General features: G+C 27.7%; 2 protein-coding genes across 2 annotated transcripts; one reads left to right on the forward strand and one right to left on the reverse strand.

The window, feature by feature from the left end:
- The first annotated feature begins 4,043 nt into the window (after nt 1-4,043).
- Nucleotides 4,044-7,839, forward strand: LOC127262744 (transcription factor SCREAM2-like). The gene is made up of 4 exons (XM_051291548.1): nt 4,044-5,277; nt 6,549-6,788; nt 6,881-7,051; nt 7,525-7,839. Exons 1-4 carry the CDS (start codon nt 4,144-4,146, stop codon nt 7,606-7,608), a joined length of 1,629 nt encoding a protein of 542 aa, XP_051147505.1. The 5' UTR covers nt 4,044-4,143; the 3' UTR covers nt 7,609-7,839.
- A 4,089-nt stretch (nt 7,840-11,928) lies between these two features.
- LOC127262832 (auxin response factor 2A-like) lies at nt 11,929-17,162 on the reverse strand. Its single transcript, XM_051291664.1, has 15 exons — nt 16,701-17,162; nt 16,505-16,620; nt 16,192-16,287; nt 16,021-16,077; nt 15,777-15,932; nt 15,592-15,676; nt 14,816-14,906; nt 14,572-14,736; nt 14,364-14,483; nt 14,198-14,273; nt 13,935-14,106; nt 12,975-13,849; nt 12,702-12,892; nt 12,445-12,629; nt 11,929-12,336 (listed from the first exon to the last, which is right to left on the reverse strand). The coding sequence occupies exons 1-14, from the start codon at nt 16,789-16,791 to the stop codon at nt 12,455-12,457; spliced, it is 2,466 nt and encodes an 821-aa protein (XP_051147621.1). The 5' UTR covers nt 16,792-17,162; the 3' UTR covers nt 11,929-12,336; nt 12,445-12,454.
- Nucleotides 17,163-24,820: the final 7,658 nt, after the last annotated feature.

Here is a 24,820-nt window from a genome sequence, read left to right on the forward strand (position 1 = left end):
ATTTATGATAATAATTATTAAATAGATTAATTACATTGATTAATCAAATTGTCATTCAAAATATTGTACCACAATAATAACAATTATGGTAGGATCCATATAATATTAACTGTGATGGACTCTTATTACATCAGTAATATTAAATTACAATAATTTTATATTATTGATAATTTTTACGGTCAGCCCACTATATTGGTAATATAATATTAATATTATATCCACTGTGACTTTACAATATCTCTCGTTAATATTGTGTCACAATAATAATAATTATGGTAGGTTCATATAATATTCTCTGTGATTGATCAATTACATCAGTAATATCAAATTACAATCGTTTTACATTATTGTTAATATTTACAATAATAATTATAGTAGGCCTATTACATTGATAATATTGTATCACATTATTGATGCTACTTGTAATAATGATATAAAAAGGTTAATTACATCGATTATTTAAATTCTCTCGTTAATATTGTATCATAATAATATAATTATGGTAAAACCTACATAATATTTTCTGTGAGAGACCCACTGCATCGGTAATATCAAACTACAATCATTTTACCTTCATAACGCTTACAATAATGATTGCGGTGGGTCCATTACATCGGTATTATAATATTTACTTACTATCGATGGTTATGTGGGTCCATATTTATTAATAAACTTACTATCCCAATATTATTTTACTCACCATTTAAGCATCGACTCATCGTCTCGACAGTTATATAAATAATTATAATAGTATCCATATGTTAGATTCTCGAAATTTCGATAATTCATGAAATTGTCGTGAACGATGATTAATGAATATTTATATTATAGTGAAATGTATATAAGTAGTTATGGTTTCGAAAAAATTATGCTATGAAGAACATTCTTATTATATATTATGATTTAATGTATATTACAATTGTAATTTTAAATTAAAATTGTATCACAATTTTGATACCATTTGTAATAAAGATTATACATAAACCAGTTACATCGATAATTTGATATCTTTCATTAGTACTGTGTCACAATAATAACAATGCTTATAATAAACGACACATAGCACATTCTTTGTGATGGACTTATTACATTGGTAATATTAAACTTACAATCATTTTACATTATTGATAACGTTTACAATAATGATTGCAGTGAACCCATTACATCGGTAATATTCAAATTACAATTATTTTACATTATTGATAACGTTTATGATAATGATTGTAGTGGACTCATTACATCGGTAATATTATTATCACATTTTTTATGCTACTTATAATAATGATTATAAATTGCCTAATTTATATCAATAGTTTAAATTTTTCCTCGTTAATATTGTGTTGCAATAATATAATTATAATCAGATTTATGTAATATTATATGTGATGGACCCACTACATCGGTAATATCAAATTACAATCATTTCACATTATTGATAACGTTTACAATAATGATTACGGTGGGTCCGTTACATCGGTAATATAATATAACTTACCATCGACAGTTATGGTGGGCCCAAATTTGTTAATAAATTTATTGTCCCGATATTATTTAACTCTCCATGTAAACGGCGACTCGTCGTCCCAACAGCTATATAAGTAATTATAATAGTATCCATATATTAAATTCTAAAAGATTTAGTAATTCATGAAATTATCGTGGACGATGACTAATTAATATTTATATTTTATATTATAATAAAATGTATATTAGTTATATTATTAAGAAAATTCTTATCACATTATGATTTCATGCCAGTTATTCATAAATTATATACATTGAATACCATAAAGTTATTTCGTTACACCATATAATTTTTTAAAAAAAAATAAAAAATAAAATTTAATACTAGTATATAAAAGTGAATTAGTAAGGGCCATGTACATACAAAAATCCTCAAAGACAGCACATTCTCTGCTGATTTAAATGGCAAAAGAATATATATATATATATATATAAATAAATAAATATATTTGTAGAGAGAGAAAGAGTGAGAGAGAGAAAGAAACACACAAAAATTACCTGATATGTAATGATTACAAGAAGGGTTCCTAATTATACACAAAATTCCAACCTTAACAACCTTCGTGACATTTTCCCCTGAAAAAAGCCCCAAAATCCTTACATTTGCCCACAATTATTTTCCAATGTCTTTTCTTTTTTAATTTAAATAAAAAAATTAAAAAAAAAAAATTGAAAGCTTTATTCGTACTTTATGAATCACTTCTAATACAATTCATTACTTAGATTATTTTTTAAAATATATATTTCTTCCGTCTTATTTAAATTATTTTTTTTTAGCTTTAGCATGAAATTTTAGATACTGAATAATTAGTAAATAATTTTAAAATATTTTAGTAAAAGTAATTATGATTTAATAAAAGTAATTATAGATTAAAATTAAAATAAATATTTATAAATGATAAATTTTAAAATATAATTAAAGTGTATAATTATATTTTAAAAAAAAACATGCTTAATACCAGTAAGTAATTAAAAAGTTTATTAGTAAAAGTAATTATGATTTAATAAATATAATTATAGATTAAGATTAATTAAAATAGTTTAATTAAAATAAAAAAATTATAAGTTATGAATTTTAAAATGTGATTAAAGTATATAATTATATTTAAAAAAAAAAATATTACAAATCATGTGAGACGGACCGAAATAGAAAAAATGGACAAATTAAGTGAGACGGAAGAAGTATATTATATTAAATTTTTATTTTTTATTTAAATCAAAATTAATATTATTCTGTAGGTATAAATTTTAATAAAAAAAATATACTATTATTTTCTTTTATACTATATAATATTTAATTAAAAAACTCAAATTCAAATCAAAACTAAACAAACTTATTATAAAAAATTGATTTATTGTACAAAATATTACATTGAATAATTTTTTTTATTTATTACTTGGGCATGGAACATAAAAAATAGAGAAATTTTAATATAAAAGTTTGGTAGGTAAAAAATAAAATGAGTGTATTATAAAAAAAATTATTAAAAATAATAAAAATATGATGTAATAAGTAGAAAAAAATAGTGATAAATGATTATTATTTATTAAAATATAAATAATAAAATTATGGATGAATAAAGCTATTTTTGCTATAAATAAATTATATATAAATTTAACGAATAATAAAAAAAAATAGTATAATTACAACAGACTGAAGAAATATATAAATACCAAAATATTTTTAATATTTTTACAAATTATTATTCCTTTACTCCGTACTTACAAAATCAAAAAGGTTAAAATTATTCACATTTTCATTAAAAAAATAAAATATTACTGTCTCAGATAAATTGATATTTTTCATTAGTGATACAATATTTAAGATGGCGATGATATTTTCTCAGTTTGCCTCTAATCATATTTAACTTTTGTGTCATTGTATTTAACATTCAAAATATGCTTATATTTGTATAATTTTTTGTACACATATCTTTCTATCAGTACTATAAGACATTAATATAATTATTTTTGTAATTTTTTTAAATTTGTACTACCTTTAATATAAAAATTAATATTCGAATATCAACAAATAAAAAATAAATTGGACCCTTCAAGCGGGACGAAAATAGTAGTATTTAATTAGTTAATAATAGTAAATTATGATATTACTGGTATTTTTTTTATGTAATTAATAATCTGTCCACTATTTTCATATCTTTCCGTCTTACATAAATAATCTTTTTTTTTTCTTAAATATAATTATACACTTTAATTATATTTTAAAATTTATCATTTATATTTTTTCTTTTAACTAAACATTTTAGTTATATTAATTAATTTATAATTAATTGTATTATATTATAATTATTTTTAATTATACAATTTTTTAATTAATTTTTATATTATTTTGTTTTGTATTTTTAAAACGCAAAATTGTAGAGAGAGAAACCTTGCAAAACTTAACGGACCCTAAACTTGTAATGATGACACCTACCAAAATTACATTTTTATGTATGTATATATATATATCTGTATCTGCAGGTATTTTGCCACAACCTCTCCCTCTCTCTCTCCTCCAAATACCCTCTCACTCTATATATCTCTCTCTCTCTATATATATATATCTACATTAGTCTCAGACCAAAAATCAGTTCTTGCGTAGAAAAGAAAAAAAAAATGCTGTCAAGAGTTAACAGTATGGTCTGGAACATGGAGGACGCCGGCGGCGGCAAAGCCGTCGCCACCGCAGCCGTCGCCGACCAAGCCCCGCCGTCCTGGGCCGCCGCGACCGCCGCCGCCGGAATCGACCCAACCAAATCCGATATCGACCAAATCGGCGCCCTCTCCACCTTCAAATCCATGCTCGACGCCGACTCCGACGACTGGTACACCCTCACCGCCGGCTTCCCCTCGCCGCCGCCGCCGTCCGCCGCCAACCACAACCTCCTCCTCCCCCCCGCCGCCGCGTCATGCTCCCCCACTTCCGCCTCCGTCTTCTCCCCCAATCTCGACCCCTTCCAGGTCGTCGGAGGCTACCCTACCCATACCCACCCCCACCCCCACCCAACCCCTAACAACCTCAACAGCTTCGAATTGCTCCCCGAATCCAACATTTCCAGCAATGGCTACCTCGAAAGCGCCATTAATGGCGGATTCAACGACTTCTTACCTCCCCAAATCGATCAAAACGGATTTGGGGGATTAGGGTTTGGCGAATCCTCCATGATCGGGACCTCCCTCAATTTCTTCAACAACAACAACAGGAACAAGATCCTTAAACCCCTCGAAAACTTCACCACCGTCGGATCACAACCCACTTTGTTCCAAAAACGAGCTGCCCTTCGAAAGAATCTGAACATCACCAATTTAGGCTCTCTAACAATCGCCAACAACAACAATAATAATAATTACAATAATAATAATAATAATAATATTTCGATTTCGAGCATTATTAATTCCTTCGAAAACAAAAATGAAGACATCGTCAACGAGAGGAAGAGGAAGAGCAGCAGCGACGACATGGCCGAGGATGTAAGCATCGACGGATCGAATCTCAATTACGATTCCGACGACCAGTTTTTGGACTACGCCGCCGCGCTTAACAACAAGGAGGAGGGCGGCGCCGCCAAGAGTGGCGGCGGTGGTGGTGGTGGGGCTAGTGGTAGTGGTGGTGGTGGCGTCGCCAATGTGGATCCTAAAGGGAAGAAGAAAGGCCCGCCGGCGAAGAATCTGATGGCGGAGAGGCGCCGCCGGCAGAAGCTTAACGATAGGTTGCTTATGCTGAGGTCCGTCGTGCCCAAGATTAGCAAGGTACGTTATTTATTTATTTATTTATTTTGTTTAATTAATTAATTTATTTATTTATTTATTGTCTCTTGAATTATGCATGTTAGAAATTTGTGGATGTGTTTAGTCGATGATATTTTTATTATTATTATTATTATTTTGAAGCTAGCGAGTTGAATATGATATTTTGTGAGAAAAAATATATATATAATAAAAAATTAACTAAGATTATGATAAAGAAATTGAAAAATAAATTTCAAAATAATTAATTTTGAATATGTTCTATATATATACACACATACACGAAGTAAATTAGTGAAGATTTTGATAAAGAAATTGAAAAATAAATTTCAAATTAATTAATTTTGAACATGCATTAGTTATAAATCGAGGGTTTACATTCGTTGCCAGTTTTTTTTTATTGATATTTTTTTTTTTTTTTTTTTTGAATTTTTGTTCTATGTTTGTTGGTGTGTTTTCGAATGTTTTGAATTTGAAAATTCTGAATAATAAATATATATATTTACTATTATATTTTTAAAGTAAATTAAATATTTTTTACTATAGAATAAATAATGGATAGTAAATTAAGTGCATTCTTCTTGTTTGTTCTCTAGTTTATGCATTGTTTATTATTTATTTTTACTGTGAATATTTTATTTTACATTTGCTGATTGAGAGGTAAGCACATTAAAGTTTTTTGCGATGGCATTTATTTCAGTCACATGGAATCTATGAACAAATTTGAAAATTCTTTTATTCATCGATATATATATATATATAATTAAATAAATATAATCTTACAGTTTGGACCACAGACAGGAGATGAGACATTATTTATTTGATAGTCACACAAAAAAAATATATATAATTTTTATTATTTATTTGAAATTGTGGACTTCAATTTCCTCTCTGACATATTGAAAATCAAATTCAATTTATTTTGTTTACATTGATTGTACACATTCAATTTTTATCCATACTTACATCTAGAGGTCATTCAATTTTTAGTCTAATTAGGATCTATGATTCCTATCTTAGCAATTTAGTATTAAAAAAAAAAAAAAAAAAAAACTATGCTTTTGTATTTTAATTTTATTTTTAAAATAGTTAGTTTGAGAAAAAATGATTTGAATTTAGTATTAAAGGAATTATTTTTTTTTGAAAACGTACAATTCAAATTCTAAAATTTTAGAAAAATTTGATTAAAGAACACACTTATAATTTTTAGATTGAATAGTAAAAAAATTAGAAAGTATATAATTTTACGTTGATTAATAATACTTGAACGACAGATGGATCGCGCGTCGATATTAGGCGACGCGATCGACTACTTGAAGGAACTTTTGCAAAAGATCAACGATCTTCACAACGAGCTCGAGTCGATCCCGAGTAGCTCTTCCGTGACTCCTTCGACGACGAGCTTTTACCCGTTGACGCCGACCAATCCGGGCCTCCCGCCGCGCATCAAAGAAGAGCTTTGCCCGAGCGCGTTCGCAAGCCCGCTTTCGAGCCCGACCGGGCAGCCAGCCCGGGTAATCTAACTAAAAAGTTTATCTTTGTTTTTTTCTTTTTTTTTTTAAAGATACATATTTTGTCTGAAAAATAAATTTTTTGTCGTTGATAGGTCGAGGTTCGTGTGCGCGAGGGTCGCGCCGTGAACATCCACATGTTTTGCGGCCGGAAACCCGGGTTGTTGCTGTCAACACTGAAAGCTATGGACAACCTCGGACTCGACGTGCAACAAGCCGTCATAAGTTGCTTTAACGGGTTCGCATTGGACGTCTTCCGAGCCGAGGTATATATATTATTTAGGGATTTCACTATTTATAAAATCAAATCAAATCAAATCAAATCAATTTTAACAGTCAAAATATATCGTATTAAATGACTATTTTTATAATTTTATATTACACTAGAAATTAATTTTTACAGTCAAAATATATTGTATCTATTTATATCACATCAAACAATTTTGCTAATTTAAAATTTTACTATTCAAAATTCATACTCTCAAACACACACAGCCTAATGTATTTCGAATGTCTTTGTACATTTCGAGTTTTTGTTTTTAATTAAGCCGATCTTGAGTTTACTTAATCAAGTGAAATAGCATCTAGCTTGATTTTTATGTGTTAGATATTATTATATAAAGATTATTATCTTATCGAGCTTTATAAAGTCGAATTGGGTATTTCATTTAAGAATTCGGTTTGATCTTCTTATGCATAATAGTAAATTTTTGCGATTGTTTGTGTCGGTGTATCTTAGCAATGCGTGGAGGGACAAGATCTCAGCCCGGATCAAATCAAGGCGGTGTTGCTCGACTCGGCTGGGTTTCAAGGGATGGTGTGATCGTCGTCGATGTATGGATTGGATCAGATTGGATCGGATTGGATTGGGTTGGATCGAACCGTAGTCTCTCTTAAGAGTATCTAGTTATGTCTTTGGATTATCTCATTTATTTAGAAGAAATTAAATTTTCAATGAATTGTTTTGGTTTTCTGAACTGCTGATTCTATCGTATTGTTATGAACTTAGATTTTGGTTTCATTTATAATAGCTTTTCGATTGTTTGGATGATGTTATTTTATTGTCAGTTGTTGCTTTTGTTTTCTTTTTAGAAGTTCGTCCAGGTGAGTCGATAGAAAATTACAACTTATAAGGATGATAATAGATTCGAATAGATTTGAAAATCAATTTGTACCTGACCCAGTTAATTGAAGTCCGGTCTACTTATTCATATAGTAGGCCGGGCATATGTTGGATATTTTATATAATCTTTTTTAGTCCGATTTTTAAAGTTTAAGAACGGACTTGACTTTCACCTACACCCGATATATAAGTTTAGGGTCCGAGTTTTAAAAAATTGATCCGAATTCGGCATGGAAAAATCATATTTGGACTTAAAATAATAAGGCCGAAAATATTTTGGACTGTATCTGGCCCGACTCACTTAATAAATTAAAAATATTTTTAAAAATAAACAATTTTATGAGTATATTAACAATTAATTTTTATAAACAAAAAATAAAGTATAGTTTAATGATTAAATTCTTAATTATTTTTAGAATATATATATATAAAAAAAAAAAAAAAAAAAGGGCCAGCCAGCCTGGCAGAGTTTGAACCGGGCCAGACCTCGGCCCTTATGTCCGACATAAAACGGGCCGGACCTGCCCCGGCAGTGTAGAACGGACCGTCTGAAATTGCCACCTCTATTATGTTTTTTTATATATATAATTAATGTATTCATTTTACCACTCATTCATTGAAATTATATTACTATTTTTTTATTATTATTATCGACTAAATTTATGCATAATTTATTTATAATAAAAAAAAATTATTCGAATATTTATTTTGTTCTTAGGTTTCTATACTAGTATTATTGTTGAGTTTTTTTTTTTTTTTACACCTTTTAAATAAGGTCAAGATCCTCTTATAATTACACATTCTGCCAAATTTTCTTACTGAATTATTTATTTATTTTTTATGGGAAAAACTCAATTTCTTTTACTTAATAAAACATTATTCAGCAGAAAAATCAATTTCCGAAAATACATATATATATATATATATATTAAATAACAATTGGTAATGTCCTTTTCAATTTAGCCATTTCAGTTAACTTTTAGGAAAAAAAAAACAAGAAAATACTTATTTGGAAAGTATGCACAATTGTTTTTCATGATTTAAAAAATTACATAAAACTCATTTATATTTAAAAAAAATATTGTACAATTTAAAAATAATAATAATAAATAAAAATTATGTACAATATTTTAAAAAGCATTAAATGGATTTTATAAAATATTTAAATCATAAAACAAATGGGGTATACGTTTTAAACAAGTGAATTATAAACAAGTTTGAATTTGTTTAGAAATATATTCTCATTGTTCGACTCGAAATATTTCATTTATTTTTTGCGTCATTGTATTTAACAGTAAAAATATTTTTATATTTGTATAATTTTTTGCACAAATCGTTATAATAATATATGACACTAATATAAGTATTTTTATTATTTTTATTTTGTACTATATTTTTATATAATAATTAATATTCAAATATCAGCATGCAAAAATAAATGAAATCCTTAGAACCGGACGAAAGTAATATTATTTTATATTATAATATAAATAATATATATTTTATATTAAAAATATTACTTTTTATGAATATATATTATATATATTTTTATTAGTATTTATAGAAAAATATACCAACTAAAGATATTAAATAAACAAACTCTATAATTTGCATGGTTTGGATTATCTTTATCTACCAAATATATGTTCAAATCAATTGAACAAAAATTTTAGTTAATATATAATATTCCCTCCGTTCCAGAAAATATAGTCCTATTGTATGGGGCACGAAATTGGAATATTGATATTATATTGGTAGTAGGTAAAATGTAATGATAAATAACTTTTTTGTTGTTGTGAGTATATTAGTGTAAAAAGTAGTGACAATTGTGTAATAATAATGAAAAAAATATGGATAGTTTTACGGTGATATGGTTATTTATGGAAATAAGACTATTGTTTTGAAACAGACAAAAGTGGTAAACAAGACTATTATATTTGGAAGTATTATATTAATAATTGTGACATAAAATAGATATTATAGATAAATTGATGTATAATCCCTCTGTCTCATTTCAAATGGCTCATTTCATTTGAGAAATACTTCATCCGTCCTAGATAAGATGGACGCATTATTGTAGATACGAAAATTTAGGTAAAGTATAATTAGTAAATAATTAAGAAGTGTATTAGTAAAAATAATTATATATATTAAGATAAAGATAACTAAATAGTTTAATTAAGATTAAAAAAATTTAAATTTTAAATTTAAAAATATGATTAAAGTGTATAATCAATTTTCCAAAAAAAAAATGACAAATTATATGAGACAGTCGAAAATAGAAAATATGAACAAATTATGTGGGACGGAGGGAGTATTAATTAAGGTAAAGTTGTTTAACTAGTTACTAAGAGTGAGTTAATGATATTTTTTATTATATTTTTATATAAATAGTATAGTTAGTAATTTTAAAGTAGGAATTAATATATAATTAAAATAAATTTGAAATGTCTGTTTAAATAATTTAAATATTATATCTCAAAAAAATATATGCAGATATCATTTTGTAGAGAATAAAATTTCAAATAATACAAATAAATAAAAATATATATTTATTTATTTATAATTAAGATCAATTAATTTTATAAAAATGATAGAATTTTAAATGTAGATTACAATAATTGTTTATTGAAGAGATAGTAAAAATAAAAGGATTTTGTGTGGTCATATATATAACAAGTGATGTTATGTATTATAAAGTTAATTAAGTTGATTTATATTTGTTAAATATATATAAATTTAGTAAAATTTATTAAAAATAAAAACGTGTCAATTGAAATAAGACAGAAAAAAAAATAGAGACAATTGAAATCGGACGGAATGAATAGTTGGAAAGAATAAATTTTTGAAAGAAATTTTTTTTGAATAAATTAAATATATAAATAATTACAATATATAATGTAAATAAAAAAAAAAAAAGAAATACAGATTTTTTGTGGCCACATAAAAGATATAGATTTAGTAAAGAGACAATATATATTTTTTATAAGTAAATAATACTTTCATCCGACTCTAAAAATTTTATTTATTTTTTTTCATGTTTACATATTTGAATATTAATTATTATATAAAAATGTATTACAAATTAAAAAAAAAAATGACAAAAATACTTCTATTAGTATTTTATAATATTATTATAATGACATTTGTGTAAAAAATTATACAAATATAAAAATATTTTTAATGTTAAATACAATAACGCAAAAGATAAATAAAACTCTTAAGTCGGACAGACAGAGTAGAACATATTTATTAAAAGCTATACATAAAAGTGAAATGTTGAAAACTCAAAGCAAGAGCAACATTTGCATTTCATGAAAAAGTTCCACGTAAAATTCAATCAAACGGGGACGGTTAAGGTACTGATTAGAAAAACTCAGTACCCATTATATTTACAAACAGCACATATTATTATTACATAAAATACAGTGTAAAAAAGTACGTGTTGTTTTTCTTGTTATGATAGTGTTGTATAAAAGTATGTGCTATACGAGACTATAACATATGTTTTAAATTCATGTATTGTATTTGTATTATGTGAATATATACAATATATTGTCTGTAATAATATATTACTATATCATGTATACAGTATATTATATGTAATAATACCATGTGTTAGTTCTGCACAGAAACATAGTGTGTTTCTTTAAACACAATATTTTCAAATTTTCCTATTAAACTAACTAAATACTACGTAGGTATTTTAAAAATGATTTAATTAGTATATAATTAAAAATATATTAATAAAAATAATTATCCTATAATATAAATAATTATAAATTAAAATAACTAATTATTTAATTAACATTTAAAAAATAAATAAAATTTAAAAATTTAAAATAAAATTAAAGTGTATAATTATTTTTTTAAAAAAAAAACATGACAGACAGATAAAAACTACATCATGAACATAGTACATAGCATGGAGTAATATACAAAACCTAAACCAAAACATTTGCCACCAACCCACAGAAACAGATGTCAACAATCATTACCAAGTAAAACTAATTCATAACATACTTGATAAATATATATATTTAAATCTCCCAATCAACCATTTTAACAAATCTCCAAATAGCAATCTTGTGCAATACTACAAGACAATTCAAATATATAATCACTACACCAAAACACCATTACTCAACTGTATAGGACTGAAGGACCTATTTACAAACAATTCATTCATATCATATCTCAATATAAAAAGAAAGACACAGAGATGTATCCATCATCGACAAACACGGCAACGCAAGTCCAGTCAAGTCGGACAGGGCATCGAGATTCTATACTAAAACTGCATCTACATATAGAATAGTCGGTGTCAACAACTTCACGGGCCTGCCTTTCTACACATACCTCTTATTTAACGTCGTCCCCATTGATGGATGTTGTACTTACTACAGTCCGGTCGGGTCCAATCCTCGCCTGTAGTAACATTACCGACACATCCACAGAGGTTAGAATGCTTACAAAGAATCCCTGGCCTGGCCAGGCCAGGCGCTATAATCATGACAATAATAATGAAATAAATACCAGTAAGAGGTTAGACATCGTCTGGGCTGGACGACGTTGTCGGCAAATTCTTCACTTCTTTAGTGTCGAGGCTTTCTGCAACAGACGAGGTGTCTTCGCCTTTCGAGTTGAAGCTGCCCGGATTCATCCGCTGGGCTTCTTCCTTCGTCAAGATCAAAATCTTGCGCACCATGCAGACAAATTCCCTGTTTAAAAGAAAGAAAATTAGTCGAGAGCACACAAAAGATTATCCGGTAATGACGATAAGAGATCCTTACTCCCACGGATCATCTCCAACGAGCATCATATCGTCCTCGTCGTCCGTATACACAACAAGCCAATTCTTGCTCCGCGCCTTGAGTTCGCCGTTGAATTCGAAGAGATTGTCCAGCTCAGCAATCAGTTCGTCGTAGTTGTTGAACTTTGATAGGTCCACAGACCGACCCAGGGCAGACCCCTGCTTATGAACCTAAAAATAAAAAATACAATCAAATCAAAATTATGAAAAATAAATACGAGAAAAAACTCAAATTATTGATCGAGATAAGGACCTTGGTGCAGCTCCTCGTCGAAGAAGAATGGACTTTCGTTTCTTTGTCTCTAGATACCGGAGAAAAGTTACTATTAAACAGCTTCTCCTGCTCCCGAGGTGCAACGGGATTATTCCCTTTCGAACCCTTCGATTGTTCGGATTTGTCGTCAGACTCCACAATCGGCAATTGGCACGTTGGCTCGGCCGCTGCTACAGTTTTGTTCGACAAGGCCGGCTCGAATGACGCCGAATTATTTCTAAGGGGAATACCGAAAAGCTTGCAATTTCCATCTTTCGATTTCGCAGCATCTTGCGGTTGCGCAAACACGGGCTTCGACGGCAACACTTCTCGAGACTGCGGCGTAACTTGAGCGTACGGCGACACAGGAGGCGGCATCAACCAATTTGTTTGCTGCTGATTGTCTCCTCTAGCATACGGAACCAACGAAAACTCCCGAAAGGCGCTGTAGCCTGCATCGCCGCCGACACGGCAAGCATCGGTTCCTTGCCCGTGAGAACTCATGCCGGAATCCATCAGGTTAAGCGAGAGGCCGGAGCACAGTACCGACGACCACGGGCTGCCATTTAAGCTGTTATATTTTACGTCGTTTGCTTGCAGCTGTCTCTTGGAAGCTGAATTATCGCCGATAGGTTTACCCAAATCGCGATGCGACCCGAAACCCGACAACAGATCTGTGAAAGATTGCTCCGGCCTTCCAATCGGCAACCATCTTTCGGACCCGTGTCTTCTTGAAGCAGCAGTAGCATCAGCCTTCTCGGATGACTCTGATTCGTTCTCCCCGAAAGTAGCTCTCAAGGTCTGTGTTTCTTGACCTTGCAAGACCCTCGGAAACCCACTGGGTAGTGAAGGGTCTACAACAATCCGAGATGGACCTGAACCAGATGAAACACAAACACCATAATCGAAAGAAATCCAGCAGTAGAAGAAAAGCTCCGGTCGAGTTAGGTTTGCAACTACCTTCCCTAGTTAGGACAGATGATTCAGAGGATGAGGGAAGGACATTTGATCGAGGCCTCTTTTGTCGGGCTACTGGAATAGGATTCAGGGCTGCTGGAGAAACTGCCGGCTCGATTTTCCACGGAGAAACTCTCTCGGGTCGAGGAATTGCAGAAGTTTCGTCCCATCGCACCTTACAGCAGAACAAAAAAAACAGATTCTCAGAATTATGTTGGATACAGTACATTCGCATAATCGAAATTTGTTAACAGTAGTGTAATTACCTTAAGGCATCTCCATTTTGAATCAGTCCACCTTTTTGGATCGGCATCTTCAATACCCACAATGGTACCAGTAAACCTAAAAAAAATTAACAGTAAGCATAAATTTGTATCCGAGAAATTCATAATGTAACCCGAAAAGTCATTACGATCCTAAAGAAAAGCTCACCTCTGCTCTGGAGCTTCTTCGCCTTCAAATCTCATTTTAAATCGCATTCCAATCGAATAATTGTTTTTAACAGACTCCATGTATTGATCGTAAGGGACAATGAACTCGGAAGGGCTCGTTCTGTAACAGCGCACAAACGACAAGGTTAAGGAATCAATTTAATCTTATCCATGAAGCGTAACAAGTGTCTGCGCAAAGCTGCACGTACCTAGGCTTGTAATATACTGTGAACATGGTTTTCGTCTGAATGGCATGCCACGCCGTCGCCAGAACACCGAGATGCATGCTGTGGCTAGATATGACCGACGACGGAGCATTGCTCTGTTGCCTCATGGCTCGCCTAACGCCGACGCGCAACTCCCCGTTCTCCCCTCTAATATAAAATAGAGAACAAACTCAGATACAGAATGTATACGACTGTAAATTTCATGGTATTAAAGTGTCTAACGAACCTTAAGAAAATAAAGGCATCTCCGGCAACGAGCCTCTTAGAACTAACAAAGACACTCCAACCACTCTGAAGGAGGTGTCGCCGCGGTTGACCTGAAATTCAAACAACAATTTGATAGCATTATTATTCTACATAGAAAAACAAAACTCCACCTTTCACATCATTTTCCAAATTTCGGCGATTTCAAATATTAACCACTTTCGGCCCCAAAAAACTGAGATTACTACTTGAGAAATTACCTGGGGAAAAAATATGTATCTCAATTAAGAAATGTACAATATTGACGACCCAACATCAGCATATTTCACAAGTTTCATGTACACTTGTTCAAAGGACACAGTTTTTCATTAACATTTAACTTATATTCCACACTTTTGTTTCTGTTGTACATAAAATAATTTCTCCCGGAAAATAATTATCCATTTAAGAAACTACATCACTAAACATGCTTCTCATTCAAAAGATTTGAATCCATTACAAGTTCTTGCCCATCAAAGAATCTAGTTTCCTTTCCAGAAAATAAAAAACACTAAATCATTCAAAAACATCCCAAACGATGTTCAAAAATCATTTAAATGAACACAATAAACCAAATCAACAAATCCCAAAAGATGTCCAAATCCCACTCAAAAAATTTATAATCTAAAATAAACAAAAACATCCAAAACACACCTAATAAACACACCCCGAATCATTTCTGGCTGTTTGACCGGAGAAAATGCGTACATAAAGGACATCAGGAAGGCAAAAAAGTCAAAAGATCCGTGTGAAACTTACCACGAAATATGTGTCTGAATCGCCACTCGTTCCCATGTAAATCTTTGGCCACTAGCTCCTGAGTGGGAGGTTGCTTCGACATATCCTACCACCAAAGAAACCAACCAAACCAGTCTGAATAAGAACACCAACCCAAACATCTGAAATTACAAACAAATAAAACTCAGAGCTAGATCCATCCTAACCAGTGGGGGCAGACATTCATCGGCATGGCGTCTCAGCACAGAGAAACCACCATGAGTGCTAGTGTCCGATGCAGTAAGAGTCTTACAAAAAGAATGGACATGAAATCGAGGTGGCGTCACCGGAAGAGGCTCCTTCTTCACTGCGTTCTCGTCTTGCTGGGAAATGAAAAAATCTCGTCAGAGAATTAATGAAATCTAAACCAAATGTAAGAAAAATGATATGGAATCAAAATTCACAACTCACTTTAGGTTCAGGCATCAAAGTAATCTGCGCATAGACCTCATCCGTGTCGGGCTCGGCCTATCGAACATCGAAGATGGCAGCCAACAATTAGAACACGAGAACCATGAACAAGACCAGAAAAAATAAGGATCAATTCGTTGCTCGAATTACTCGTCGAATTTTTTCAGGTACCTTCAAATTGACATACACCACTCTGCAAAGAATCTTGGGAGGAAGATTATACAGAGGCATTTGTTGGTCCGAACTTTGGTTGGTAGACGCCTCCACCTATTGTTCATAGACGATTAGGTTAATATTAAATCAAGATACCAAATTAGGGTTTTCAACGCGTCTACTGATGCAAAAACCCCCAAATTCGAGAACAAAATTGGGGGAAATTAAGAACAAACTAGATCAACCACGGTTTCCGATTTAAAACGCTTTTCCAGAATGGGAGAAAAATTAAAAACGAGAATAAGCAAGAGAGTTGGAAGAAGAAGAAAACCTGTTCTATATGACCCTGAGGGAAATAGAAAACGAGTTCGTTTTCGCGAGGCACCGTCACCAACGGACCAGCGCAGGCCTTCCATAGCTCGGTGTAGAGCGCCGTCCCGGCGTCGACTGTGTAAGAAAAACAATTATAATATATATATGAGCAGCCATGGTCGAGGAGAAAACCCTAATTTCGAGCTACAAATTACCTGTCCCCGAGGCGGAATTCGCCTTTTCCGTTGCGGAATTGCAGTCGTTGGCATCATTGTAACCCTTGATCGAAACCTCGGAAGCAGACATTTCTTCGAACACTCAACCCCAGCTCAGATCTCTCATCTCCCAACCCCACAAAGAACTGGAAAATCAACAAACCCCCAAAACCCAGGTACAAAAATTACCAGAAGCTGCTCAATCGGAGAATTGCTTTTTTCTTCGAATAAATCGAAATAAAAAAACCTAGGTATGGACTTAATTGGGAGATTTTCTTCCTCGGCGGAGCGGTCCCGTGACGGAGATTTGGTGCGTGAGCGAGCAGGAAGGATAAGAATTATCTGGAAGCGGAGGAAACTGAAGGGGCAATGAGATGGGGAGCAGTATCGGCAGCAGAGGAGAGAGAGAGAGAGAGAGAGAGAAAAAAAAAAGGGTTTGGGAAAGAGAAATGGAAATGGAGATGAACAGCAGAAGAGTCAGTAATGAGCATTTAACTGCCGTGAATTGTTCCACCGGTTAATTCTTAAGGCCGCGTTTGGCTGCTTTTTTTCTATTTTCTCTAAGGCGGTGTTTGTTTGGGGAAATCGATTTTGTAGTATTTGATTTTTGTAAATAAAATTTAATTTGAATAATTAGTTATTGTAATACTATAAATTATTGTTAATATAATATTTTAAAATTAAAATTTATATAATATAAAATTTTAAAAAGTATGAATTTAACTCAAGATAATTATATTATACTTAAAAATATACAAAATACCTACTTTTTATTTATTGTTTGGAGTTTTTTTTAATTAAAATACGTACATAATATTCTATTTGTTACATCAGTTTTGGATTAACAATATTTTGTGCATATTTTAATTTAATATAATTATTTTACATAATAAATAAAATATAAAGTATTTTATACATTTATACAAAAATATAATGGGTATTATATAATTTATGTATGGATGTATTCTTTTAGCAAAAAATATCCAATTTTTTTTTGTAATAAAGTAATTTAAAAAAAATGTGCGAAAATTTTCTCAAAAGAAAACTAAATTATGGGTTTTAAAAAAAAATTAATATACTACATACATTAAATTTTTTTATATTATCTACACAATTTTATATATTTTGCATTAAAAATATATATATTCATACCAAAAAACAAAACAAATCGCATGTGTCTTAAGGATTTTTATGAATTTAAATTATCCATTCAATTTTTTTCTAAAAATATAAAATTAAACATTTGTTTTTATAATCTATATTATAATAAAAATTACTTTGTATTCAAATTATAATATATATTTATTTATATCACATTAAATAATTATTATTATTTTTTTATTATTCAAACTCAAATTTAAAATGCAAACCTCTAACAAACCCCAACCTATTGATCATGATTATTAAATGTACATATTTATAAGTAATTATATGGTTAATATTTTTTCCATCTAACTAGAAAATGCTATTTTTTCTTAAATTATCTCATCTAAATATCTCATTTTTTATATAAAAAAGTAATGAATTTTAATAACAATTAATATATGTAATTTTTTACTCATAATTATTTCAATAAATTATTTTAATTACATTTAATTGAAACTCTTACCAGAATTAGAAAGTCTGAAAATTTAAAAATTAAACTGGAACTTTATACGGAAAAAAATCAGACTTAAGATAGGTCAGGCCTAGCTAAAATAAATTTAAATAAAATAATCAACGGCAAATTAATTATTAATATAATATAAAAATAAATAATCTAAGTTTAATTTGATTTTTTAGAGAAAAAAAAAATTGATATATAATTCTTTATGACGTTTTTAAGTATTTCTTAATTTTTTCTTAATAATGATTTGAATGTTATATAAGTAAATATTTTGCAAAATTAAGATAAATTATAATAATATTAAACAAAAATCAAAATTCTTTTTAAAAAAAATCCTTTGTTTTTGTAAAAAATGTGTATATGAATGTTGTTTTTTTGTATAATTATTTACTACTATATATATTATTTAGAAGTATTTTTATAGTATTTTCAAGTCATTTTGAAAATAATACTTTAATATCTTTATATTTCAACTAAAAAAATAGAAATTCGATGTAATTTCTAAATAAAAAATAAATTGTTAATATTACATGCATATTCATCTAAATAATTTTTTTAACTAATATAAGTTTCGGGTGTGTTATTTTGTATTTTGGTTTTAAGAAATTTTTTTAATGTAAAGTACAGATAATTGTATATATAATATAAAAATAATGAATATATGTAATATATTAATTTTTATTTTTATTTTTTTGAAAAAATATGTTAAAAAAATTATTGAAGAAACAAAGCCGAAAATTGTATAAATTGTATGCATTAAACAAACAGCATAAAAACAAACATTTTATGTAATATTGTTAAAAACAAAAATAGATATATTAAAAAATAATTACGCGTTATGTATTTATTTAATATATATACATTATATATTATATGTGCGTATATGTATATACTCATTTGTCTCCATTGAAATTGTTTTTTTTTATCATTTTTTGTTGTCTCATTCAAAATATTATTTTCATATTTTATTAAAAGTAATCATACATCAATACTAAAATATCATAATTTTTATTTAAATTACAAATGTATCATATGCATACAATTAGTTTATACATAAAGCCAAATGGTAAAATTGTTAAAATTTCTACACATTTTCACTAATCAATAAAATGTATAGACAAGAATTTAAGAATTGTATTATTAGGAAATAATTAAATATGTATTAGTAAAATAATTATCTTATAATAAAAATAATTATAAATTAAAATTAAAATAACTTATTAGTCTAATTAAAATTTTAAAAATAGTATCAATTAAAAAAATATATATTAAAGTATATAATTCTTTTATAAAAAAAAAATGACAAAATAAGTGTGATATACAAAAATGGACACGGTAAGTGAGATCAAAGGAATATTATTTTTTAATTTATTACAAAACTACAAAAACATATATTGAAATGTGATGGAGGGAGTAGTATTTTTTATTTTATTTTTTTGGTAATATTTACCTAATGTTTGTTTTTTTATGATTTTAAACTAAAATCAAACATTATTTATTATGTACAATTTTAAATAATATACTATGTTTTCATAAAGTAACATCAAAATACTACTCTTATTTAAATAAAAATTCAAAAATTCACATTTCATTCCAAACCATGATTAAAAAAAAAAAAACCATAAAAATTGTTTGGTTTGTATGTTTAAAAAAACTATATTATTAGTATTGTTTATGTAGAACGTTTGGAGATTTGGATTTTGAATTGAAATTTGAATAGTAAAAAATTTGAATTGGAACAATAGTATGATGTGATATAATAAGTATTGATGTGATGTTTTGAGTGTAAAATTTATTTTTAATATAATATGAAAAAAATAAGTATTTGATTTATTTTTTTAAAAAATATATATAATTGTGTGAATAGTGTAAATCCTTCCAAATTTTTCAAACAAACACACTCTAAATTATACAAAAAGTAAATTATTAAGAAAATTTAAATATATCAATTTTGTACATATCAAAATATAAGAATTGATATATTGATTCCAAACAAAAAGAGTATTACTTTTTATTTATGGTAAAATATTACTCCATGTGCTAGAATTTATGTTGAATCTATTTATTTATTTATGTTGGAATTGAGTAGTACTTAGGCTTGCACTTCAACAATTTATAGTAAATAATGTTATTTATTAAAAAGTTATTACTCGTATATTAAAAAAATTAATTAATTATTATTATTTCTATTTATTCAATTATTCTTTTTTATCAATTATTTATAAAATATATTTTATTTTTAACATGAGAATCTGCTATTATTACTCTTCGGATGCGCTCTGAATAAACTTTCGATCAAATATAATAGTTTGCTCAATTTTTTTATAATATCTTTATATTATATTTTATATATTTTACTTTAATTTTGAAATACTACTTTATTTTAAATTTTCAAAGAAGGAGAAAATATTCAAACTTAAATTAAAAAAATAATACTCCCTCCATCTCATGTAATATGGATGTATTACTGTAGACATGAGAATTTAGGTAAAATATAATTAGTAAGTAATTAAGAAGTATATTAGTAAAAATAATTATAGATTAAGATTAAAATAAGTAAATAGTTTAATTAAAGTTAAGAAAATTATAAAATTTAAAATTTAAAATTTAAAATGTGATTAAAGTGCATAATTATATTTCCAAAAATAGAAATGACAAGTTACTTGGGACGGACGAAAATATAAAATAGGGACAAATTATGTGGGACGGAGAGAGTAATAAATATTACCTATGTCCCCTTTAGTGGTCTTATCTATTTTTTATTTTTTTTCGTATTGATATTTGAATATAATTATTATATAGTACAAATTAAAAGTATATATATAAAAATATTTTCATTAATATATTATAATATTAATAAAAAAATATTTGTAAAAAATATATAAATATAAAAATATTTTTAATATTAAATATAATAGCACAAAAAGATAAATATAATAAAATAAATCATAGTACAAACCAAACAAATCCGCCGTAGACCAATGAAGTATTAATTCATTACCAAAGACGTAAAAGGACAAAACTACAAAAAAATTGACCAAACAAAACCTTGCCGCTGTGACCGGTAATACCCGGTATGGGGGACAGTACTAACAAGGACGCCCTAACGGCGTGACACGTGTCAAATATTTATTGGCTTAGCAAGTAACGGCGTTAGGCCATAAAGTTGTTCGGGTTTTATGGGAAAGTGGGGTTGTCGTGCTATTTACGGGCACGGTGGGATGGGGTTCAGTGCGCCGTGCACACCCTATAATTAATGAGGGTAGGCGCACAATTAACCCCGGCTCCTTTTAGCTTCCCCGTGTATGCTCCCGCTACTGTGCGCCTCCCGCATTTATTCCCCTATTAATGATTATTTATTGTTTTTATTAAATGTCACACGTGCCAAAAATGGAATACCCTTAGGTACGTGCGTATTAAATAAATCATTAATTAAGTAATTATTATTATTGTTTAACCGCAAATTGTAGGAGAGTATTAGCGAATGATATTGTTGATTAGTGTATATTAATAGTTAATTGATTAATTTGGGAGCACGATTTGCACGTGCCTTTAATTTCGACAGCCTCCAAGGAAGACAATGTAAGAAAAATGTCAACAAAAGATAAATAACTACTATCAACTTTCGTAAATTTATACATATTTTCTTTGTATATTAGTATAAGATAAATAAATATTATTTTGATATTTTAAATATAAATTTATTTTTAATATTATTATTTTTCATTAATCAATACACAGACAATTAATTTATTATAATTTGCGATAATTGTCTTATTTTAAATAAAATTATCCTTAACTCTCTCACAAATTGAGCTTTTTCATGTTTGAGTTTTATATTATTATTATTATTATTATTATTAATATTATTATTATAAATTTCATCTTATATTAATACAATACTTTCTTAAAATATATAAATTTTAATACAAAAATATTGCATTCAATAATTGTTTTATATAAAAATCAAAATATTGGCATATAAAACAAAAATAAAAGGGTTTGTTTGATTTTGTTTTGAATAAAAAATTTGATATAAGTAGTATTTTTATGCAATATTTTGTGGGTATAAATTCTACTCATTTCGTCTGTTTCTAAGGGTTATATTTATCTTTTGTGTCGTTATATTTAACATTTAAAATATTTTTATATTTATATAATTTTTTTAAAATGTCATTCTATTAGTATTATAAAACACTAATGAAAATATTTTTGCAATTTTTTTTTAATTTATACTACGTTTGATATAATAATATATAATTAATATTCAAATATTAACATGCAAAAATAGTAAATGAGACTCTTAAAGTCAGTCAAAAATAGTAATATTTAATTGAAAATCAAAAGTAGTTTAAAATCAAAGTCAAACACATCCAAAGTAAAGAGTTTGTTCATTTTATGTTTTTTTTAATACATTTTTTTACGTCGAGTATGAGAAATTATATTAATAATATAAAAAATAATTTTACGCTAGAATTATTTGTATTTTGTTAGCAAATAATATATATATTATATATTACTCCCTCCGTCTTAGAAATATAGTCTTAATTGGATTGGACACGAGATTTAAGGAATATTAATATTATATTGGAAGTTGGTAAAAAAATATGGATACTTTTTTACCCTTATGAGTATAGTAATGTAAAATGTTGTGACAATTATGTAATAAAAAAAATATATAGATAATTTTACGGTGATATGATTCGTTTCTATTTTAAAATCTATATTCAAAATTTCATTTTGAAAGAAACCGACAACATATGTATGGCCAATTCAGGTTGTGTTATTGCATGTGTTTATTTTAATATTTGTTGGTTTCCACAATTTTAAATTTAGTTTTAATTTTTTATTTAAATAATAGTTAAAATGTGATATTTTATATATTTAACAAAAAAAAAAAAAACTTTGGTTGTACAAAAAATAATAATAAAATCGAAATCAATATTCAAAATAACATATGTTGTTTTGAAAATTTTTTTCTGAGAATTTCTATTATTTAAAATTTTCTCTTTTCAAGAATATCAAATAAAAAACATATATATATATTTATTATAGAAAAAAATTAATTTTATATTAAAAAAATCACACCAATATTTATATGTTTGGTTTGAGTTTTCAAAATTCTCAATAAAAAAATACCCGATATTTATTATGCATACCTATTTATTCTCATAGCTCATATAAACATATTAGATAATATCATAACGTTGATTTGACTCAATTAACATATATTTATATTAAAAAAATAACACATAATAATATAATATATAAAAAAATATTGTAATAGTAAATTATATACTTACATGTAGCAAGTATGATAGTTATTAATACTTCCTCCGTCCCATGTAATATGAGTGTATTACTGTAGATACGGGAATTTAGGTAAAATATAATTAGTAAGTAATTAAAAAGTGTATTAGTAAAAATAATTATTATTTAGTAAAATTAATTATAAATTAAGATTACGATAAGTAAATAGTTTAATTAAAATTAAGAAAATTATAAAATTTAAAATGCAATTAAAGTGCATCATTATATTTCCAAAAGTAGAAATGACAAGTTATGTGGAACGGACGAAAATAAAAAATATGGACAAATTATGCGGGACGAGTATCTAATAGCAAATCTTACTTACAAATCACTTCTTACAATTATTTAAAGATAGTCTTACTTACGAATCTCTTCTTACAATTATTTTAAGATAGTCTTATTTAGATTTTTTCTATTTTTTTTATAAAAAAAATAGTTATACTTCCTACGTCGCATTCTAATAAATGCACTTTTTGGAGCTTTGTAATATATTAAAAAGTAATAATATTTTATTATTCAGTGAAAGTGTTTAAATTTTTTTTATATTTTTGTTTTTTGATTTTATGTAAAAAGTAATTGTATGTATAATGATATATTTGTAATGTAAATAAAAGTGAAAATGTATTTTGTATTAGAGTATAATAACTTTTACTAAATTATGAAATTGATACTTTGAAGTAGAACGGACAAAATGGTAAAAATAATTTTTTGAATTTGGATGAAATGAGTATAATATATTTAATTTTATACTCTAACAAAACCCTAATTCATTATAATTTGTTTTCATTCATTTTTATTTTATTTTATTTTACTTTTGTATTCAAAAGACTACAAAACATCGTAACGATTTGGGTATCAATTTGGCGATTTGTTCGTTTGGATTGTAACTTTAGATATTTAGATAATTTTAGTCTTTAAATTTTATTTTTTATAGTAAAAAAATTATTAAATTTTATGAATTTTGTTGAATTTTTTTCTCAAATATTTAATATATATATTTTTTCAGGGTGTATTATAAATAATAATAATAAAAAAAAAACAACATTGAATCGATAAAAAGAAATCGATTTTACCCCCGGACTTTTACTGTTGATTTCGTCATTGGTCACGAGTATTTGAAATACTTTGGTATAATAATGAGTAGGGTATGAGTCAAATATAAATGGAACCGAGACCTTAAATGTATATTATTAGATTCAAGATC

Source organism: Andrographis paniculata, unplaced genomic scaffold (assembly GCF_009805555.1).
Source record: "Andrographis paniculata isolate CXL003 unplaced genomic scaffold, ASM980555v1 Contig66END, whole genome shotgun sequence".
Lineage (NCBI taxonomy): Eukaryota > Viridiplantae > Streptophyta > Magnoliopsida > Lamiales > Acanthaceae > Andrographis > Andrographis paniculata.

Excerpts from the sequence above, each read along its gene's own strand:
- LOC127262744 (XM_051291548.1), top strand. The coding sequence starts at position 4,144 with ATGCTGTCAAGAGTTAACAGTATGGTCTGGAACATGGAGGACGCCGGC. Across the intron at positions 5,278-6,548 it reads TCGTGCCCAAGATTAGCAAG|ATGGATCGCGCGTCGATATT; the intron begins GTACGTTATTTA and ends CTTGAACGACAG. Across the intron at positions 6,789-6,880 it reads CGACCGGGCAGCCAGCCCGG|GTCGAGGTTCGTGTGCGCGA; the intron begins GTAATCTAACTA and ends TGTCGTTGATAG.
- LOC127262832 (XM_051291664.1), bottom strand. The coding sequence starts at position 16,791 with ATGTCTGCTTCCGAGGTTTCGATCAAGGGTTACAATGATGCCAACGAC. Across the intron at positions 15,933-16,020 it reads CTTTGATGCCTGAACCTAAA|CAAGACGAGAACGCAGTGAA; the intron begins GTGAGTTGTGAA and ends TTCATTTCCCAG. Across the intron at positions 14,107-14,197 it reads CAAAATGGAGATGCCTTAAG|GTGCGATGGGACGAAACTTC; the intron begins GTAATTACACTA and ends TTCTGCTGTAAG.